The 21,526-nt window shown below is 43.3% G+C and overlaps 1 protein-coding gene across 8 annotated transcripts in view; it reads right to left on the bottom strand.

The window, feature by feature from the left end:
* The window catches only part of KDM2B (lysine demethylase 2B), a 117,343-nt gene that overhangs the window by 39,937 nt on the left and 55,880 nt on the right, over positions 1-21,526 (bottom strand). For all 8 annotated transcript variants that reach the window (XM_027689272.1, XM_027689267.1, XM_027689271.1 and 5 more), the window contains 3 exons: positions 15,428-15,554; positions 7,584-8,038; positions 50-136 (listed from right to left, as the gene is read on the bottom strand). In XM_027689272.1, the coding sequence (XP_027545073.1) occupies positions 50-136; positions 7,584-8,038; positions 15,428-15,554 (669 nt within the window). The remainder of the gene's footprint in view (positions 1-49; positions 137-7,583; positions 8,039-15,427; positions 15,555-21,526) is intronic.

The raw sequence follows: 21,526 nt of genomic DNA, 5'->3' as shown, positions 1-21,526 counted from the left end.
GTAAACACCAGACCACAACAATAATTAGTAAGTAATTGTATCTCATTACCTTTGGGGTCTTCTTGGGCCAGCTGACCACAGGGACACCCGAAATGGCAAGGTTTTGGTCATCATCAGCATGTTCCTTCAGTATATTCTGTTGCAAATGAAAAGGCCTTTATTAACCAGAGAAACAACTGGAGAGTGCAGAGACCTACAGAGGACAACACTCCACTCTGATGTCAGACTGAGAAGATCTCTGCAAGTTACTTTTGCTTCCAAATGTCCAACTCACACTGAAACTCTCGCACCTGTCGTTGACATCCAAGATGTGAAACTTCTTGAAAAACAGGCAGCAAAATCATCAACACCTCAGATGTTACAGACTTCTTTAATACTGGTGTGTCCAAGACCAGTGTCTAACCACTATCACCTCTCTCTTTAAACTCCAGCTCACTAAATCCCAACCAAGCCCATGACTGACACCTTCTCTCCTGACCAAGTCTACAAAAGGCCCAAGAATCACCAAAGCTCTGCCACTGTTATTTCGGCAGTCACAGGGCATCAGGTGTGTAGTTTAGAGCAATCCTCAGTTGCCTGAACGTTCAGGTAAGCCAAGATATACAAGTGTGCTCTGTAACCTTTCATCTTTTTGCACGTGACAATCCAAGAGCACTGTCATTCCCACAGCCCTTCCTTCCCCACTGATGGGCAGGCCAGAGCTGCTGGAATCCAGTTCCCTTTATGTGATCAGGTGAGGCATTCAGGTTCCTGAGAGTTCACTAGGAATGGATCTGACTCCAGACAGTGCAGTATTAAGGGAAAAAAGACTGGTCTGCCCTCCCTTCCACCCCCACCAAACCCTTTTGCTTTGCTGCACTGTTCTAGAAATCTCGTGAGTGGGCTGCACTGGCTGACACAGCTCCCACTGTGAATCACTCCCATGACCAGTAACTCAACACAGAGGTGGTAAAACACTCTGTTTAAGTGTACTCAGTTGTGCAGCTGGGAACAGTCCATGCTCACTTCCCATGACTCCCTACGTGCTCACTAACTTAACTGCAAAGCTCTTCATCTGGTGGCTGAAAAAAGAAGCAATGAAAACAAAAAATGAGTCGGAAGGAGGATTCTGCTGTGCTGCTGAAAACTGGAGCCCAAATCAGCACTAACAGGTTAAAGGCAAAAGAAAAAAATGCTCAATAGAACAAACAAGAATTGCAGGTTGGAAATTGCCTTAACAAATATTTAGGAGATAACCCCAATGAAGTTCAATGGTGCTGCTCCCAAGTACATGAAAAAAAGCTTAATTAGCCAACAACAGGCACCAGGCTCTGTCAGTCCCCAGAGCAGAGCTCTAGTAATTAGAAATTTCACACACTATACAAAAAGAGCTTAAAATACAGTAATTGTTTTAATAGGAAGTGCACTTGAATTCATCTGTAATCATCCAACTGAAGCCCAGGGTACGATGGCATGTTCCAGTCCCCAAGAGCCTGCGTTTGGATGAGTGTCCCTGGGGCTGGCTCTCTCCCTGGAGCTCAGACAACCTGTCCCACTCAGCCCAATTCCCCAGCCTGTGCTTAAACGAGAGCTGTGTTACTAATGAACAGCACAGCACCAGCACAGCACTGCTCCCTCAGACACATCACACCAGTGAGGCTGCTCTGGGCACTGGTTAGGCCGAAAGCAGCACCAGGGACCAAAATAAGCAATACCAGTATAAGCCCAGGTTATCAGCCTGGTGCTGGGGCTGCACTCAGGGGTTTGCAAAGGTCAGGAGTAAAACCCAGCTTGCCCCACCCTGGTTGTGATGCAGAGTCTGTGTTGTACCTGCAGCCCTGTGCTCCTCCAGTGCCACACCCACCAACTCTTACCTGTGGACTAATCATTGGCATATCAACTCTTGGGGGTTAAGTGAGCACCTCTTTTCTCATGTCTATTTTATTTTGAGAGGGATCACTGCATTAACTGAACTGTGACCACATTCTGAAAGTTAGTTTTCCATCCTAAAAACAGAGAGGATTTTGTAATCTCATTGCAAAACCAAAACATCTCCAGAACAAGGCAGCGCTTGAGAGCCATATAAACAAAGGACAAATTAATTCCCTTTTGATTTTGCTACTCTTAGATTTGAAAGCCTGTAAGACAGAAAACCTTAACGTTTCCACTAACAACTGTCAGAGACTCGGAGTTCAATAGAAAGTAGAGTATATTCCAAGAACTTGGCAAGGTAATGAAGGTTTCTTGTTATCATATGTATCACGTGAAAATATTATCCAAGGAGAAATGTAAAACTATGGCAGCTTATCATCTCAGGCAGCTGAAAACAACGGCTGTCTGCGCAGCAGAGCCACAGTTGCACTGACTGGAGCATCAAGTGTCAGAGCACAACAGGATGGAGGAAGCAGATTTTTGTTCACCTGCTTAAAAACAAGGGGAAAAAAGAAGATAAAGAAAAGCCATGGGGCTCCAGTTAGAGAAACAACATGATGCTCCTCCAGCACACGGCGACCCAATTCATTACACTTGAGGGCTGTGGTGACAACAGCAGGTATGGAGGAAAGAAGCTGATTAACTATGTAAGAATTCAGCTTAGCCATTAATTTCAAAAGCACAGCAAGGAACGACTCCCCTGAAATGCATTCAGTAGAGGGAGGTTTTTTCCCTGTCATCAGGATGAGAAAGGGGGTAAGATTTCTTGGCAAGAAAAAGTAAGAACATATTTCAGTAGATATCATCTGTCTTGCACAAGAATCTTCTCCTGCTGCCAAGGAGTTGCGGATATTTGACAAACTCTGTTCTTCAAACTGAGTTTCTTCTGCCCTAATCGACTTGCACAGGCCCTTCTGGAGAAGGGCAGCGTGTTTGCTTTGAAGTGGGGAAGGTCTGTGGCATTATGAGGAGGCAGATCTCACAATCCTGTGCCCCAACAGCACAAAGGAATTCCCATCCTGCTGGCAACACACAGAAACGTTGTGTGTGGAAATCAGAGGCTGCACATGGGCAAGGATCCCTGGCAGTGTGTTTAGTGTGGGCTGCACAACTGCCACGATCAAAGGTCTGCTCAGCCCTACCTGCCCTGTGATGTGGGGTGCAAACTACACCAAGGAGTACGATGGTTACCTCTCCATTCTCTTCTCCATGCATGAGCCCACCCCAGCTGCATCTTTGATACACTGAAATACTCATTGGTAGCTAAGTATAAAGTGGAGAAGCCACATGATAAAACTCTTCCAATCCCCCAGGCCACCATCTAAGTACAATTACCTCTCAGTGACTTTTTTTCCTGCCTCTCTTTCTCATCCTACTCAAAAGTATCTCAGTAGGTACTTTTCTAACAGGTCAGCTGAGATTTAATTTTTAATTTGGGAGCTGGAGTTGTTGCACTATTTATACTTCATTTCAGGGCACGTATATTTGGCAAACAAGGTGTGACTGAGGCTGCACGTGCCTCCAACAGTACCAGCACCAGCAAGGATGTGAGGACAACGGCAGCAGTGACTTCTGGCTGCTCCCCCTGCCCACAACTGCAGTACCAGGCCCTCTGTCCTTCTGCAGCTGGGCCATCTGAGCGCTCCCAGGGAGGGAATCTTCATCTGTCCAACCCTTTCCCCTCACATTCCTGCTCACACAGTGACTCCACAGACACTTGGATACAGAGTGTTGCACCTCCTCGGCCAATTGCTCGGCTGCATCTGCCATGGAGTGAACGCTGCTTTGGGAATCTCTGTGGAGGCCTCTGAGAAGCTCCTGTGGTGCTTAATGCAGGACTCAGGTGATGCAGTGCCAGCAGGAATTTAACTCCTTGTTTGAGCTCAGGGAAGGACTGACCTGCTCCTCAAGTCAGGCTGTTACACTCTGCCCAGAAGCCTCCCTGGTGCTGCTGCACTCCATCGATCATGGTGATAAATGGGTTCTCAATCTGCAGAGGCAGCAGTTGGCACTTCTGGATTGCTGTGTCCCCACCAGACAGCTGCAGTTAGTTTGGAGCTCAGATGATGTGCAAGGAATTTACACAGGCTTAGTTTAGTTTTCAGTCTCCCTTCTCATAAGGAAAATAAATTACTTTACTGCAAAAAGTCTCACCTACTTGACATTAAATAGCTGTAGTTGTATTTACCACTAAGAGCAGTAATCCAGTCACCCATCCTTTACTATATTCTGGCTCAGCTGGCAAAGCATGGATTCTTTGTGAGCTACCCCGATTAGTTCTGTGAAACTTCACATCACTGAATAAAATGGTTTCCTTTCTCCAGTTTAACTACCCATATCCTGTTTTCTGAAAACATTAATTATCTTCCTGAAGCACAAAGACAGACTTGAATGTCATACAGAAAAGTTCCAGAGTGTATTTCATTAAGAAATAAAAGTGCTACAATAAACACAGATTTATTTTCTTCAGGAAGAAACTTGTTTAAGACTTTCCAAGCAGACCAAGAGCTTTCAGACTTTGTCAGAGCATGTTCTTGCTATGCATTTGTTAAAAATAACTCTCAAATGGGTGCACTAAAAGGGTACTTTTAATAGGATGCATTATTAATACATCACATGCCCAAAAGTTGAGTTGCCCATGAAATAAATCTTGTGAGTACAGCCAAATACAGTCCCAGCATGGATCATCTGCACAGCCTCTGCAGGATTCCTACCTCCATTCAGTCCCACAGATGACTGATGCTCTGGATATTCATCAGGGTGATGTAAAGGGGCCAGGCTTTTGCTCACTCCACTGCTGATGCTATCAGCAAAACCCCCTCGTTATTATCTGTACAGCTTGGAAAACTAGTAGCAAAGTAAGAGGGAACATGATTCAGTGGTCAAGGAGATAAATACCATTCTGGAAAAATGGACTGTATTTCTTCCTCTGCCATTATGTCTCTATGTGGCACAGGGCAAAATCTTTTAAATCAAGTTTCCACAGGCAGTCATGAATTGTGTGTTCCTGCTCTTCCTCACGCCTGGCTTGGGATCTGGATGCTAAAGATCAGAACTTCTCTGCAGAAACGTTAAGCAATTATAGTTTCACTATAATTACACTTGTCTTTTGCAGGTATCATTGTTAAATAACACTCAGTTTTCTGAAAATCCCATCTGTGGCACAAAACGCCAGTAGCCAAAATTATGGTCGCTTTTATCCTAATTTCTTTGCACTCCAGTTCCCTCCCTGTGATAACAGCAGCTCATCCATTACCACGTGTGAAGCACAGGATGAGGATCCCTGGGAACCCCAAGGGAACATTCACTCCCTGTGTTCAGCTCAGGGGCTGAACAGAGGGATGTACCTGACACAAGGATGGAATGAAATACTGAATAGCTGCATCCTTACACCAAGGAACACGGGAATCCTCCAAGGACCATTATGCTGGATGTATGCTTAGGGGCTCAAATCTGTCACCTGGCAGCTCCTCCATCCTTTAAAGGTAGAAGCTCTAAACATACACTGACACACATGGGTCTGGTTATTTTTTTTTAAAGCGAATAAACTGAATAAAACAAATTTCCTGCTCCAAGGAGATTGGATGCTTTGGCTCCACTACGCTGATCTCTACCATGTCAGTGAATACAGTGGTGGAAAGGAGTGATGGGTTGTTGTCCCAGAAGTAGATGGGAATGGAACACACCTTTTCAAGTGGCTGCCTCACACAATTTGCTGAGGAGCAAAGAGAAGGCCTGTGCTGGAATGCTGGACTCCCTTCGGACCTGAGAGGAAATGTATTCAAGTAATTCCTGACCTGAGTACAACTGCTCCAGTTCCTTCAGAGCACCTGGGAAGTGGATTGTGCACCCGTAGGGAGTAATGGAGGAAGCAGAATATATGGGCTTTAATGAATTTACTATGCTGTACTAACTCTCACTCTCTGAAAATTGAGGGCTGACTTAAATGTGGGCAAATATTGTAAAAAAGATGGCTAAGAAAATTTTTTAACTGTTCTTTAGACGCTGTTCAAGAAGATGTTTGAGTTAATAAGGTTTTGAAAAGGTCTTGCTCTGACTAATTTGTCACAGACTTGCCAAACATACAGAGGTGATTCCAGGGAAAACAATTTTGCAGCGTCCACGGTGTTTAGATGTGGTCATGGGCTCTTTAACCAGCAGGGAACCATCAATATCCAGATGTTGGGATACATCCTGATGGTTACAGTGTGTGCTGGCAAGGGGAGAAAGTTTAGAAGCAGGAAGTTATCAAAAGAGATGGAACATCAAGGTTGTAACTCTGCAAGATGCACACAATAAACTGGCAGGTGCCCACTTAATACCAGCTAAAGCACAGTATCACTAAAAAGGTGATGTGGGCCTTTTTTTTTAAAATGTCCATTTGCAGTTCTCCATTTCTTTAGTCAGTGAATCCACTGCTCTGGAGAGGAGTATTAAAACAGATACTCCCACACGGAGCTTTAAACCAGATCCCCATATGGTACCTTGCCGTGCTCTAGGAAGATGTCTCAGCACACTGGAGTATGTCATCAAAAGAGGGAGCATGAGCACACTGAACATCTGCAGCAGTTATTATGTGTTGTATCCCTCCCTGGATTTCACTTATTTTTAAATGAAAATTGGTCTGTGCATTAAGCTTGGAGAAGCAACACTACCATTCTGCTTCACCACAAGCTCATCTCCTGGTCTTGAAGCTTCATTTTGATTTCCTGTTAGAAGATGACTGATCCCAAAGCAAGTCAGTGAATCCACAGCCACAACTTTGGGCACGTGTCCACTTCCATGTACAAAGTGGCTGATTTGACAAGAAGATAATTTCTGAGCTCTTGTGGCTTCCCAAAACGAGTGCCATGTATCACACTTCCAAGCTCCAAGATCATGGAATATGGTTTCACTGCACATGTTGGGCCTTCTCTAACTGGCTTTGAGCCCTTCTAAGCAGCTGTTACACTACTTGCACTAAAAAAGTACAGGTTCCCCATTTACCAAATAAACACATATTTTTCCCCTCAGATTGTGTCTTACAGAGCATTTCTGTACAGAATATGTAGCTGAAGACCCCTACTGTACACAGACTAAAAATATAAAGAGAAGTTGTGTCACTAGTGAGCACTCCCTCCTCACACCATCTCCAAAAGCTGTATATTGTACCAGTGGAGAATAATTATCAACCTATAGAGGGCAATGGAGGAAAGGAAAATGAAAAAGGTGAAAGTAAAAAAAAGCAACAGGGAGTGTTAGACAATCTATCTTCTGAACTGCAATCCAGTATTTACATTTTGCATGTGTCAGCTAACGAGGTGTAAGCCAGGAAGACGGTAGACCAAAAGGGGCAGATTATGACTATAATGATAAACAGACTTTTTGAAGTATAGTATTTACACATGGGACATAACAAGTGCTCAACTATGAGAGGATTTAAACTTCTGGCCATTGCTCTGACAGTCAGAAGGGCCTGTCACTTCAATCAGGCTGCAAACAGCCACCTCCTGGAGCAGAGATGGCTTTGGGTAGAGGGATGATTTCCCTCTCCGTGGCACAGCAGCCTGACAGGACCTGGTCACCACACACCAGCTGCCACCCCTCTGAGGCAGAACTTTGCTTTCTGCTCTCCTGCTGACTCCTGTGCCCGCAGAATACAGTTTGTGTGCTCAGCAAGCCATGACACCCACCTTCATATCCTCTAGGAGAGCCTGCGGGTCTTCGATGCCTTCTGGAACACACTTCTTGTTCTCTGGGAGAGATTCAAGCTTTTCCACCAGGGCTTTTAAACCCTTCAGTTCAAATTCTGTGAGGTGAGTCCATTTGGTTGAAACTTCTGTAGCTGGAGACCCCGTGGGTGTTTTGGGATAGTCCGTGGGGGTCGTTGATTTTACGCTGTCATCTGACTCGTTGGACAAAGTTCTTTTTAGGTACCTCATTACTGTGGCTTTTTGTTTCCTTCCTGCAGCCTCCTTCCCTTCTGAGTGTGTGCTATTGGGTGAGGAGGAGCCATCCACCAAGGATTTGGAGTTCTTATCCAAGCTGTCATCCTTCTCCTCCTGGAGATGGGCATCACAAGATTCTTCATCCATGTCTAACCACGAATCTGATGAATAGCTGTCTGTGCTGCGTTTTCTTTTTGCATCTGAAAGTTAGAAAAAGAATGCTGAGTTTTTACCCACTGTAACTCACAGCTGAAACACTTCTGTACCACTGGGGCCAGTTGGTGCCTATTTCAAAGGGCATTGGAGAATGGTCTAGTGAGTATGTGACAGGAATGGGCTTTATTCAGCTGATTTTTATTTTTTTTTCTTGGGGGGGTGTTTGTTTGTCTGTTTTAATGCTGGTTTTCATTAACATCCACTCAGTTCAAATGACTGGGAAACATTTAGGGAAAAATTATGCTTTCTTCAAAGCTTCAGTCCTCTATGCCTTCAATTAAGAGTAGGCAGAGCTCTTAAGTCACACACAATTAATTTTCCCACAAATCCGAAAGAGACCAGATTCGGCAGCTTTGCAGCTTTAAGAGGAGAGTGAGCACAGAAGGAGGAGGGGGAAATGATGGGAGAAAGCACGTTAAAATGCTGTACATCATCATTCTTCCAGGAACCCTGCACAGCACAAAATCAACTCCTCAATACTTTTCCTCTCTGCAAGCAACTAACTGTTGATAAAACAAGAACCCCCAGTTGTTAGTGCATGAATACTCATTGCTCTTCTGAGACAGGATTTCAATTGCGCTTATTTTACAGACAACAAGACAAAACACACTCAGACTGTCACAATTACATGCCACTGGTTTTCTTAATGCCATCCCTGATACATTGTAGGTACTTCTCAGGAAAATGTAAAGGCAAGTTTCTGAATCTAAAGTACTATTAATCTTAATTTCCCCCTAAGAATCCCAATTGTTACCCAACTCTGTGTAATCAAGCAGTGAAAGCAATGTAAGAAACCAGTGGCCACGGTTCCCTCAAGCACACATCTTTTCTTATTTATTAGGCACAATTTCCTCCACTAAGTGAACAACACTGAATGCAGGCTAGCAACAGCAGGAATTTCTGTGGAAAATACAGTTAACACTGGCAACACCCAGTTAAGTCAATGTGAATTTTATTAGTGGCTGAAATGGGTACGAGATCAAGCTGCAAACAAAAACACTGCGAAGGAAACAGAAGTCACACAGAAAGAGTGAGCGAACAATTAATGAAAAGTTCCTTTCACAGCTTCCACGCTCTGCAGTGCAGTAGCTTTGGATTAGGGCAATGTGAATCATGCTTAAGGAAGGATTAACTGGACATTAACGAAAAAGCTCAGCATCCGGTTGTTTAACAGGGAGGTTCAAAACAAATGCTGGAGCCCAGTTCCAAGCTGGAAGTTCTCTGATCACAGAGAACTCCTTGTCTCGTGCAGAGTTTGTACCATCATGTTAAAGAATATACGTGTTATTTGCCAGCTGGGTACCAGGGATGCAACAGGCAGTGGCAGGGTGTCTGAGGGCAGTTTGCCCAGCCTGCCTGGCTGCTCAGCTCTGCAGTTGCAAATAAAGACCCTGCAAGGCCAGGTCAGCTCTGTGTGTTACTGCCCCAGAGATCCGAGTTGGCCACTTCACATTCTCAGGGCTGTAAACTCCTGTCCAGTCCACTCCTTTGGTAACATTTGCATTTTTCCTCAAAACCAAAACGAACATAAAATGACTCCTGAAAGGCAAGTTTAAGCTGAAATGGCAGTCACAGAAAAGACCAGCTACCAGCAAGGCTGATTGCAGCCAAATCCAGCTCCATCCACAGGGCAGAGGAACTTGCTCCCTGGAACCCTCCAAAAGAGCCTCCTCATGAAGTACAGAACAGATTATTTTGTGTGCTGAGGTGGTGGCATCAACACTCCAAAGCAGCTCCTCCTCTCTGCTCTGTGCTAATACACCCCCATGCTTCTCTTAGAAAAATAAACAGGATTAGAAAATATCTTAACCAGAACATTTAAAACCCACTCTGTTATCCAACTTTTATTTCACACTGTTTTTTCCTTTGTCCACAGTAGCAAGCACACAGACCCACCTCAAAGGCTACATAATCAGCTTATGTCATTCTCCCATTTTACAACTGAGGAAACAGATGCTTGGGAGAAAGCACGATTTGCTCATTGTCACACATCAAATCTAGGGAAAAACCAGGAATCAGAATCCAGGCTCTCGGATCCAGGGCTGGAGCCCCTTCTCTAAGCCACACAGCCTTGGTGAGCTGTTTTACAACTGACTAAAGCACAAAGCTCAGCCTAGATGAGAGAAAATGCCATGATCTGGCATCAAACAGTAGAGGGTGAAAGCAGATACACATCCCTCTGCTACCAGGACAGTGTCATTACCAGAAATTGGTATAAATCTGCAGAAAGAAAATCATGTTTCTGTCCTCCTATACTGTGGCTCTGCTGAACAGGAACTAATGGCTGTAACTGGGGCAAATCACAAGCATAAATAAGGCCTAAAGAAAGCGAGGGAGATCACGTTGTGGAGGTGTGAATAATTTACTCCAAGCAATGCTCTGGTGCCACGAGAAAACAGCTTTCAAGAGCGATCTCCACTTTTTGTCTCTTGCTCTAATCTGTGGAAACAAAAGGCAGGAGAGGAGGGAACACCACGGCATACTGGGGGCCTATTCCCATGAGAAACAAGCCCACGGAGGGGGGCCTGCAATTCCGTTCTGCCAGCTGCCACCGCTTCCCTGCCACCGGCTGTGTGCGCGAGGCAGCCCTGCTGCGCCGGCTACACCTGGGGATGGACACACAGACCACTCAAATCCATCCTCAAAACCAACCAGGGCCCTGCTCTCTGCAAGCCTGGCACCTACCTGATGCCTTGGCTGATTTCACCTCTGAGGACAGGGTTGGCTGTTAACCTGGAGTGTACCAGGCTATTCTGGAGCACCAGGGGATTACAGTGCTGGTGCACCAGCAGATTAAGAGCAGGCTGCTTTCAAAGCACAACTGTCTGCTACTGCTGCTAATCAAAAAAAAAAAAAAAAGCACTAAGGGAATCAATAATGGAAGGAGAACTTCAAGGTGAGGGAGATTCAATTTTGTGTTTTCAAGTGTTTTGTTGTAATGTAACATGCCACGATTTTTATTTATTCATTTCAATGAAAACACTGTCTGACAGAGTTACTGTGCTGCGAGCTGGGGCCCTGCGTAAGCATAATCTGCATTTACTTAGTTGAGAAGTGTATTTTAAGCACTGTATTACCAGGGTTCCACTGACTTGGAGGTTTTTTGTTTATAAAGTCTCTCTGTGGAAATCAGCTCCTGTGAAGCTCAGCTGTGGTTTGTTCTTCTCAGTAAATGCACCAGCCAGGACCAGTTCAGAACCCCACCTTCTGAGGGGTTATCCAGTCTGGGCTCCCACAGAACTTAGTGCAAAAAGACCTTCACCCCCTTCATCTCAAAGCAAATAAAACCAGCTCATACAAACCAGTCACTGATCTGGCTCAGTGAAGAGGAGGAGCAGCACAGGCTTGACCACAGGACAGAGAGTTAGAAATACCTTTTTTTTTTTCTATAGCAGTTCACTTCCCTGTGGTTCTGGGAAAATCACTTAACTTTCCCCACAGTTATCCACTTCTACAAGAAGAATAATTATACACAGTTTCTTTCCTTGCTGGAAAATAACTTGCTGTATTACAGAACTTAAAAGAAAGGGATAGGGATGAGGTACAATTATGAAATCTTTCTAAACTCTTTAGAACAGTCCAGTGTGTAATATCTACCCTGCCATTCCCAGCTCCAATCCCTGACACTGTGACTTGGGAGCAGCAGTTGCTATCAGTCCACTAAAGACAGCAATGACATTTTCATTAGCAGAAAAATCCCTGAGCATGCTGGAAATGTATCACTGCATGGAGCACCCCACACAGGAATCACTCAATGTACTCTAGTACCTGTCTATCATAAGCAAATCTATTCTATCCCCTGAGAAGACGAAGGGGGAAAAAAAAAAAGACATGGCTCCTTCACTGTGCCAGAGGGCATATTTTCTATATCCATCAGGCTTAATATACAGTTAGAGGCATCCTGTTAAAATTTTAGCAATGGGAATCTTAAAAGCTGCAGGCTACAGAGAAATCATGTCTCTGATAGCCCAGGATCTTCTCCCAATTACTCTTTGTCAGCTCACTCTCAAGATCTGTATCTCACTGAAGGTCAATTGTGGTTGAAAACATCCAGCACAGACTCATTCATGATAAGAGTAAAAATAATGAAGACATATCCACCCCGAAACAGCGCATGTTCAAAACCCAAATAGGGTCCCTTCTGATTTCAGCTGGCAGGACAAATGTCACCGTTGAGAGGGACAAGGAAAAGAAAAAAGAGAAAGAGATGGTGTGCTTTTGCAGCAGCCTGTGATTGCTGTCATGTCGTCATTCCCCTGAGTGTTTGCCCTTCTGGGAGAGATCTGAAAAAGAACAACCTCACACACTAACTAGGAGGACACGGCCTGAAAATTCATCCTGGGCCCGGAGAATGGGGAAGGAAGCCACGGCCATTGTCCTCCAGCTCATTTAGAGTTGGACTCACATTTCTATTTAGGGAGTGGGAAGACTCAGGGTTTCAGCCCTGCCTCCACAGAGGTAGGTTTTTTTCCTGTCTGAAGTTTTGTGAGTGGAGACATTTAGAAAATAGAAATACAGAGAGCAATATAAATTGCTACAGTAGCATACAAATATCGGGACAGAGGTATCAGAGAACAGTCACAGCAACACATTTTCATGAGTAGGCAACGAATTGAAAGAGTCACTCTGAATCCACCAACCTTCACGTCAAAGCAAATAAATAGTCTGTAATAAAAACACAGTAGGAAAGGTCTAAAGATATCCTTACAACACAGCTGCTGATGAACTCAGTTTTCTGTGTTCTCCAAAGATGTTCTTTATCAACATAGTGATTTTTTTTTTTAAGCAGGAGAACAGAATCTCTACCAATTCTATGCAGACTAGTCCCCAGTGAATCCCAGAGACCATGGGCAGCACTCTGCACTCTGGCTGGTCAATGCCCTCCTCAACCCATAATTGGCTGCTCAGCTTCTGAGATCCACCACAACCACCAGAAGCTACATGAGAAAAGAAAGCAGCACAACTCAAGGGTGAAAAATAGGCAGTTCTAGCACCCAAAAGGAAAGGTAGAAAGTGGACATTTAGAACAAATTATGTCAAGGAAATTATTTTTACGAAGTAGGAGAAACATGAGGATCATCAAGAGAAATTTCTGACAATGAATACAAGGCTCTGAAGAATTTTTTTCTTAAAGCAAGAAGGACAGAAGACAATTAAATCTACAGAGGGGTTTGAGGGAAGTTAAGTACTTTGCTTCATTACTCTTTAAGGAGAATAATGGGAAATTCTTCGTCAAGGGATACTTCCTCAGGGGAAATCAAGAAATTGCTTGCAGATAGAGAAGTCCCTAAGGAAGAGACAATTTAAGGACCTTAACAGCTCTGAAGAAAAATTTAAAAACAAAGAGGCAGGGTTTGGAACACTGACCTCATTTGGATATCCTATCCCTCAGCAGGTGAATATTAAGATACAGACACCACAGAACAAACCAGTTTAACTCAAGAATTACAGTTCATAGAGATTTATTTGAGTCAAGAGCCTGGACACAGACCAGTTAAAAGAAAAGCAGGTATTGGAAACAGTATTACTCATGCAGAACAAAGCAGTGCAGTTTTGTGAAGGTAAATAATGTACCTTTACTCCTTTGAATATGACAAATGACAAAGTGAAAGTAGATATGTTAGATCTGGTCACAACCCTCAGTTAAGTAATTATTGTAAGGTTAAGATTCTGCCAAGAAATAAAAAACCCCCAAGTTTCTGACAAAACAAAAGTATACATCTGTCTGTCCTGCAGAGAAAGGCCCTGGATGTCAGTGTCAGAGATCTACCAGGACTCTTTGGTCATGCCAAACAATCCTGTTCCCTCTAGACACTGGATATCTATAGTTCCAGGTGAGCTTTTATAGGATTGGAATATCTCTCAGCTACTGACTGGACCGAGGCATGTTTCGTGGGGATCACCAAACCATCATTAGTAATTACAGAGCTGGGTTGAACTCACACTGGTGATTCAGCTGGAAAAGGTCCCATCTCAATATCCTGAACCATCCACTCTCCACATCCAGTTTGTTCTGAAATTACACCTCATTGATCTGGCACCCCTGCCCTGCCTGCAGGACCAGCCTCTTTTCGTGTCAGTGCTTCAGACAACAGGAGATTGTTCCTTATTGTCCAATGAATGCAGTTATCAGAGTTTTTTCACTGCTTTAGCTGATCCAAAGGGTTAATTCCCTCCTCTCCTCTAAGATGATCTTATGAGAAAAATTCCTCCACACAGGTTCCTGCTTAACTGACCCTTCTTGAGCAAGGTCTCACAGAGTTAAATGTGAAGCACCCAACTTCCCAGTGACCCCAAGAAATTTCCCTGGCCTATCTGCACAGACTATTAAGCTTCCTCGAGTTATTCTTGGGCAGTAAAACTCACTGGAGGGTGACATCTGCCTGTAACTTCTTCAATCCCTTCTACTAAGAATTGTGCTCGTAGGTAAACATTTCCCTCCTCTGCCCAGTGCCCAGGGCAGTGCCAACCACGCCAGGTTCACTCCAAGTGACACCTCAGGGAGCAGGAGGCACAGAAATACTTCAGTCCTCCTCCACATTTAACACATATCATTTAAGATTTAGCTGGTGCTTGTGCTATTTTCAGCTATTCTGTGCTTAAAAGCGGGGAGGCAACATGGCCCACGGCCTTGTTCCATCAAAGGGAGGAAAAAGAGGGCAGTTCAGCAAGGCAACAATTGGAATTGTCACACATTGATGCAAAGCTCACATCAGTGCCAAGGTAATGCCCTCCTGCTTCAGGCACATCTATCTGTCTCTGCTCTGGTCCATTTTCAGCTCTTGCTGTAAAGGTTTCTTCAACCTCCCTGCACTGGGGTTATAGATCATGGAGATTTGTGTAGGTGTTTTCTAGGGTTTGTTATTCTGCAGAACCAGAAGTCAGTCACCAGAGAGAATTACAGTAGAGTTCAAGGAAAAGGAAAGAAGGCAGGTTTAGTGACCACAAAACATTCTGTAGAGGAGACACTCTATAAAAGGACTAAATATCCACCCCACCAGAGCACATTTGCAATACACACATTTCTGGCTACTGAGGTACTGTGCCAAACATGGCAGTAAATCCTCAACTGTTTGGCAGATCATCTCAACACAAACATTACTGAAACCAAGGAACAAACGCATCCAAAAAATATTTTTCTAGGATCCACTTGCTAAGGGAGCGCTCAATAAATCTAATTCAAAATAAGTTGGTACTTCCTGGAAATGCTTAAAGAGTCAAAAATCTTCCTCGCCCCAAAATAAAAGAAACAGTTCATTAGAAATACTACAGTTCTCCAGTTCAATTTATAATCTGCTTTGCAGAAACCAAAGCAGCAACTAGCCCGAGGTGCCAGCACCAGTGGTGAATGTGCACTCAAAGGATTCACTCACCAATTAACATTGATTCTTTCTGGTACTCTTTGCTGAGGTGGCAGCGCTGGGTCACACAGGACACGTATCTCTCCAGAACATACCAGCACATTTCATAGTAGAAAGGATACCGGAATTTGGCGTGCACCTGGAAGCAAGAGCAACACTGTCAGTCCACGGGGAAGGGAGAGAAGTTTGCAGCACAAGGGCCAGTCATCATTGCCATCGTGTTATCAAGAGCACAAACAGTGTGCGGGAGGGGGAGGGGAGAGGGTGGGAGCAGGGAGCTGAATGCCTCCAGCATACGGAATGAGGAGCGAGCCTGCCTGCCTGCCATGACAGCATCATTTCTTGGTTCACTAATTTGTATCCTCTTGGGGTGGTGGGAGAGGAGAGGGTTTGTGTTCTTGTGAAATCAGGAAGCTGATGGATGGCCCCTACGGAATTATTTACCTGCTGTATAAACATAGGGTGGTCACATACAGATGTTAGTCACTAAAGCTCAAAGTAAAGGCGTGGGTTTCCATCCCCTAAACACTAGCACAGGATTCTTATCAAAATGGCAACATTACCTAAATGAGTCAAGCAGGAAATACCTCTTTTGCAATTGTGGTTGTCACAACAATTTAATTAAATAAATGAACACATAAATTCTTGATTATTGATAACTGTACATTGAAGTAAAAATGCCTTATGTGGTTTACATTGAGTATTTTGATAACAAGTTAGGTTTTGCCACAAACAGAATAAGGAGAGAAAAGCAGGATTTTGACAAAGATCCTGTCAAGCTGTGCACTGTTTCTTACATCTCAGACCTGTTGTACTCACACTAAAAGCTTAATTCTCCAACACTAGGTATTTGTGAGAGTATTTCAGATTCAAAAGAAAACAAAGTGGGTTTCCTTCTCTTCCAATATAGTTTTCTATCTGTGGGAGGTCACTGTACCAAAGAAGAACCTGGGAAGCTCCTAAAATGCAGGAAGATGTGTGTTTTTCTTGTGATTTGTTAAAAATGGATGCCATGTATCCTGCATGCACTTGTACTTACACTGTACACCTCTTTCTCCTGGTGGCACAGAAATCTGCATTTTGCAGGCTCACATGCATGCACTGCACTGGGATTATAGGAGCTGCTTTAAAACATTCTCTGCATATTAACTCTGCCCTAGCCCAGAGGTGTGTGCACCCACCTTTAGTGAAAACCTGGACTGCACCAGAAAAGAGCATTACCTTAGAAAAAAACAAAATAAAACCAAAACACCACCCCACCCCAGAATACCCAAAAGCCTCAAGTCTAAACAGAACCACAGAAGTTCAGATTCAGCCCTGTCCAAACATCTGTGCGGTGATCAAAGCATCCACTTGAGCAGATCAGTGACTTACTGGAATGCCCATATTTGAAAGCTGTCCCCAAGGTGGACAGCCAAAGAACTTGCCTCTGCTCACCGGGCACAGGAAATACAAACACTTTTAGCAGTAAGACAAAATGTAATAGAGGGAAAATATACTGTATTGTTCCACTAAATATATCACAGTGTAGGATTTAAATACTCCATGGCAATTCCCAAAAGTTAAGATCTCTTAAATTCAACACAAACACAGCTGGCAAATCTGAACTGCGTGTTGCTATGGATCATGCATCCAACAATGCTGCACCTTTCCAAATGTTTCCCTGTGCTGTTTGTTACAAAGCACACAAACCAAAAAAAAGAAGGGAAAAAAAAGAAAAGGAAAAAAAAACCAAAACCCAACCAACCAAACAACAACCCCCTAAATGTGATAACATTTAACCCCAGGGCCTTTTTGCATCGGAGAAAATTTTTCCTTTGGTTTAGTTATTTGTCATAAAGAAGAGATCAAGTCACTTATCACTATTAGGGAACACAGGGGAAATTAGCCATGCTAAAATATATGCTAATAAAGGAACTCAAATTTTTCCAAGAGAGCACTGCAGGAAACAAAATTTGCAAAGAATTGACTTACAAACAGGAAGCCGCCTTCCACCCCTCAGCCTTCAAAAGGTTTTCAGCCACATGCCTGGGAATATTAAAGACATCATTGCTCAACATTTGTTGACAGATTCTGAGCTTCACCAAATTTAGTTGTTACCAATGTTAATTCAATGTGAAAGACAAGGCAGTAATGCATGCAGTGCTCCCATTATGTATATCAATCTTTAATATTCAATTTGAGTTCCTAATTGCCTCGCTATCAATGTTCCAACCCACAGCAAATCCCTCCATGCCTCTGGAATCCACGGTTTGCCCGAGAAGGCTCTGCTTTTACAAACCTTCAGAAGGAAGAGCTCCTGTAGAAAGAGACACTGGTGCAAAGATCTACAGGGCCTTCTGCCAGTAAAGCAACTCTTACAGTGCTTTAAAAACTTTTAAGGTTTGCCTTATGGAAAAGTATAGAGGAGTGTGCTCTCTATGATATCCTTGGACATTTATTAATTATAATGGATGTGAACTGCATTATGTGCATGTCCATACTCTTTCCTTTGTACACTCACAGTCAAATGAACCCTTATGGGGAGGGGGGGAGGAATAAAAGAAAGAAGGAAAGAAATTAAAAATGTTCTGTGATGAGTTTGAAGTGTAATATCTGATACAGACACTGCCAGAGGACTAAATTCCCCACCAGCAGGGAAATACACTGGATCATCTAATAGGCATTTCCAGCTCTAACTTCTGTGATTAATAATTTACAATCCACTGAAAAAAAAAATTTAATTATTCCTGTACAGCAAGAAAAAATCCTCTCTGGAATATGATCCATTTCTTCAGTTCAAAGTGAAATTATTTTACAGACTTATATCCTCCTCCAAAACCAAAACAAAAATCCTAAGCAAGTAAGACACAGGCTTTCCTGAAGAAAGTATTAGTCTTTTCCACAATGCCCATTAAAATAATTACAAACTCCACTTGTGTTTAATCAGTCTACTCACAATATTGAAGCACAATTTCTGATTATTTACAAAATTATTAATCTATCTACTTGAAATGTTATCTTACATTCCAGAAAACATAATGAATAGCAAGCACCATCATCTGTGAGTGACCACCTTACGTATATATTTGGAGTGCCCTTGTCCCTACTCATGTTCAAATATTTTAAGGCAGTTAAATTTAGATGAGTTGGGAGTAAGTTTGACACATTCCTCCTCTTCAGTACCACAGAGCTGTATCCCCCCTATGCTGAATGATGAATCCCTGCTCTGCAGTTCCTCAAGCTGGGCTTGCAGAGCTAAACAGCTTGGCCTGTTTGACTGCCTGTTAATTGGCCTCCAGGAAAGCCAGGCTGCAAAATGAGAGTCTCTACGAACTGTAAGGCTGGAGAATATTTGTTTACCTCAATTGCACATTAGGAGCTGTTTCCGACAATAGACATGTTTTTTATTACTCCTTAAAACTATTTTTAAATGGCTACAAGCCTCTTAAAAAGTCTCCCAGGGGTATGAGGAATTAAGCTAGAATAAGCATGACAAGTATATAAACTAAGCAATTTTATCAGGCTGTAAATCAGCATTACCATTTCAACCATGTATTTATTCTTGTCTGAGCTGCTAAGACAATAACTACACCTAGCATAAAAATTACTTTGAATATCAGCAATCAAAGATGATTAAGCATTACAGAGCAGGTTTAAACACAGTGAAACCTCCATAAAATTGCTCTGTGCAAAATGAAGAGGGGAAGCACACCTGTATTACACTTTGATTTGAGTGTGGCAAATTACTTTGTCAATCACATCATGTAATTTACTTCTGTGCTATACACAATGGAAAGATCAATACTGATGAGAAACTCATTTGCAGTATGTTCACACTGGCAAATTTGTGTGAACTGTGTGGTACTGAGTCTGCCAGAGCAGCCAGTGGCTGAATGGAATTATTTCAACAAAGAAATGACAAAATTTGATTGGCAAAGCAAATAATGTAGTACAAACCAGAATCCTGTTTTGAAACCATTTCCCTCTCAAGATTCCTGCATGACATTTTTAGGTTGGGGGGGGTGTGTTTCTAAATAACAGTATTGATTTTCCCGTCTTTTATCAAACTTCTGTATGCCTTAGATGAACAGCTTCTATTTTGTTTCTGTCCAGAAATTCTTGCTAATCTTCAGCTGTTCACATAGTTCAGTTATTATACACCTGCCTATGAACACAAGTTTTTGAACACAGGTACAGGCTGTGTGTAACATGTTGCCAGTACACGTCAACATCCAAGTGCTGAAATTGCTTCTCTGAAGCCATGGAACCTCTGGGCTTTTGGCTTTCATTGGTCTTTTTTAAAGCATTTAAGTATTTTTGCAAGGAAAATTATAAAGAACTACACAGGCTTCAAAGAAAATCTTAATCAAAACTGACAAGAGTAAAGGACTGATTTGGGATTTCCAAATGTTGCAGTATCCCTTTCCAAACAAACTGTGACAGGACATTTTAAAGATGCAGATACCCAATTCCCAGAACATCCCCCCAGGATCAGGATGCCAGCAAATTTTAAAAAGGCATTTCAGTGGACCTGGCTGGTAAGTTCCTAAAAGTTACCAAAATATTTGACTGTACAGGGAATTTTGCCTCCTGGTATAAAAAGCTTAGAAGATCAAAGCTGCACCCAACTTCCCAAGGAGAGGCGCCTGGCATGAAGCACAACTGAGCAGTTACAACCCAAAGTGTGTGATCTTGGGTTGCTCAAGTCTTGTGGGAACAAAATGTCAGCTTTTATACATCTCCAGGAAAAAGAGCGTCTCCTTCCCGTCTTCCCCGCAGACACCAATGGAATTAACTAATTTCTGGCACTGATCCTTCCTCCCAGTCTACTCCATTTGAGTTTCCTGTGTGCCCATCCTTCCCAGCACCAACAGACCCTCCCCTTAACACCTGCAGTGTGTATTTCCAGCAGGTATTGCTGGTTCTTATTTACAGTCACTGTGAAAACCTTCCTGTGCCCAGCACCTCTGCCAGGCCACAGTGAGCCCCTTCCTGTTTCTGCCACCTTAACTTTTCCCTATCCAGGTCCTTTACATTTTCTTTAGACCTTGATGCTCTTTCTTGGAACACCTATTCAAAGCCAGGCTGAATCCACTCTGGTCTCTACTTCTGCTCTCTGCTCTCCCTGTCTTTTAATTCTCCTTAATTTCAGCTTTTGTCTTCGTGTCTCTTCCACTAGAATCCATTTTTCTGCTAAATATTTCTTCTCTTCATTTAAGTCACTCCAGGAAACCAACTGCTCCCACCACTGTTTTGCAATGTGAAGATTACCAGGCCTTGTACCCCCTGCAAAGTCAGGGAGGCTGGGAGGAGGACACCCTTCCTCCCACTGAGATGTACTTCAGAATAACACATATTTGCTTCAGGCCTATGCACTCTCACTGCAAAGAAAGCAATCTGGGGTGAAAGCCCACTTGGAGCCAGAACTGTGCCCTCTTTAGAGGTGCACAACAGTGAAGTGCACTGATGTCCACAATGTACTGTTTTAAGATTTTTTAGTGAAGAATAATTGCAATTACCTGCCATTTTGCCAGCCAAAATCTCCATTAACACCACAGCTGGCATCTGTGCCAGTGATTTACCAGCACCATCTCAGTGCAAGGCCTCCAAAAATGTCCCCATCTGGATTTGCACATACCTCTGGTCCATTTTTGGGTCAGAATGCCACAATGGCCTTGCACAGCTTTTTTAACAGTCCACTAAAATGGTGGCACTTCCTTCAGATTCTGCTGCTTTATGAAACTACAAAGGATATGATGACTCTGCGCCCTGTTTACTAACCAGGGATAAAATTTTCACTCCCAACAAAGAGGAGGCACAGTAACCTCCAACCTCTCCATCAGGCAGATGCTACAGCCACATGAACATTACAATGTTCAGATTAATGTCCCACCCCAGACTCTTTGCTCCAAGAAAATCTTGCACAGTATCGAGTCACTGGAGAAGAAAATCCTGACAATTACAGAAGTCAGTTCATACACAACTTCTGTGCAGCTTTGTCAGTTCAGCTGTGGACAGCAGAACCATCCCAGTGCCATTGGTTCTCCAGGCTCAGGTATCCCAGGTGTGCACAGAGAGATGATAAGCAGGGGGTCACCAGAAATCCTGGTACAAAGGTCTGTGAAGTGC

This window comes from Neopelma chrysocephalum, unplaced genomic scaffold (genome assembly GCF_003984885.1).
Source record: "Neopelma chrysocephalum unplaced genomic scaffold, ASM398488v2 Primary Assembly neopelma1_77, whole genome shotgun sequence".
NCBI classification, from domain to species: domain Eukaryota; kingdom Metazoa; phylum Chordata; class Aves; order Passeriformes; family Pipridae; genus Neopelma; species Neopelma chrysocephalum.
The sequence above is the reverse complement of the archived record's forward strand: the minus strand, read 5'-3'. Positions and strand labels throughout refer to the sequence as shown.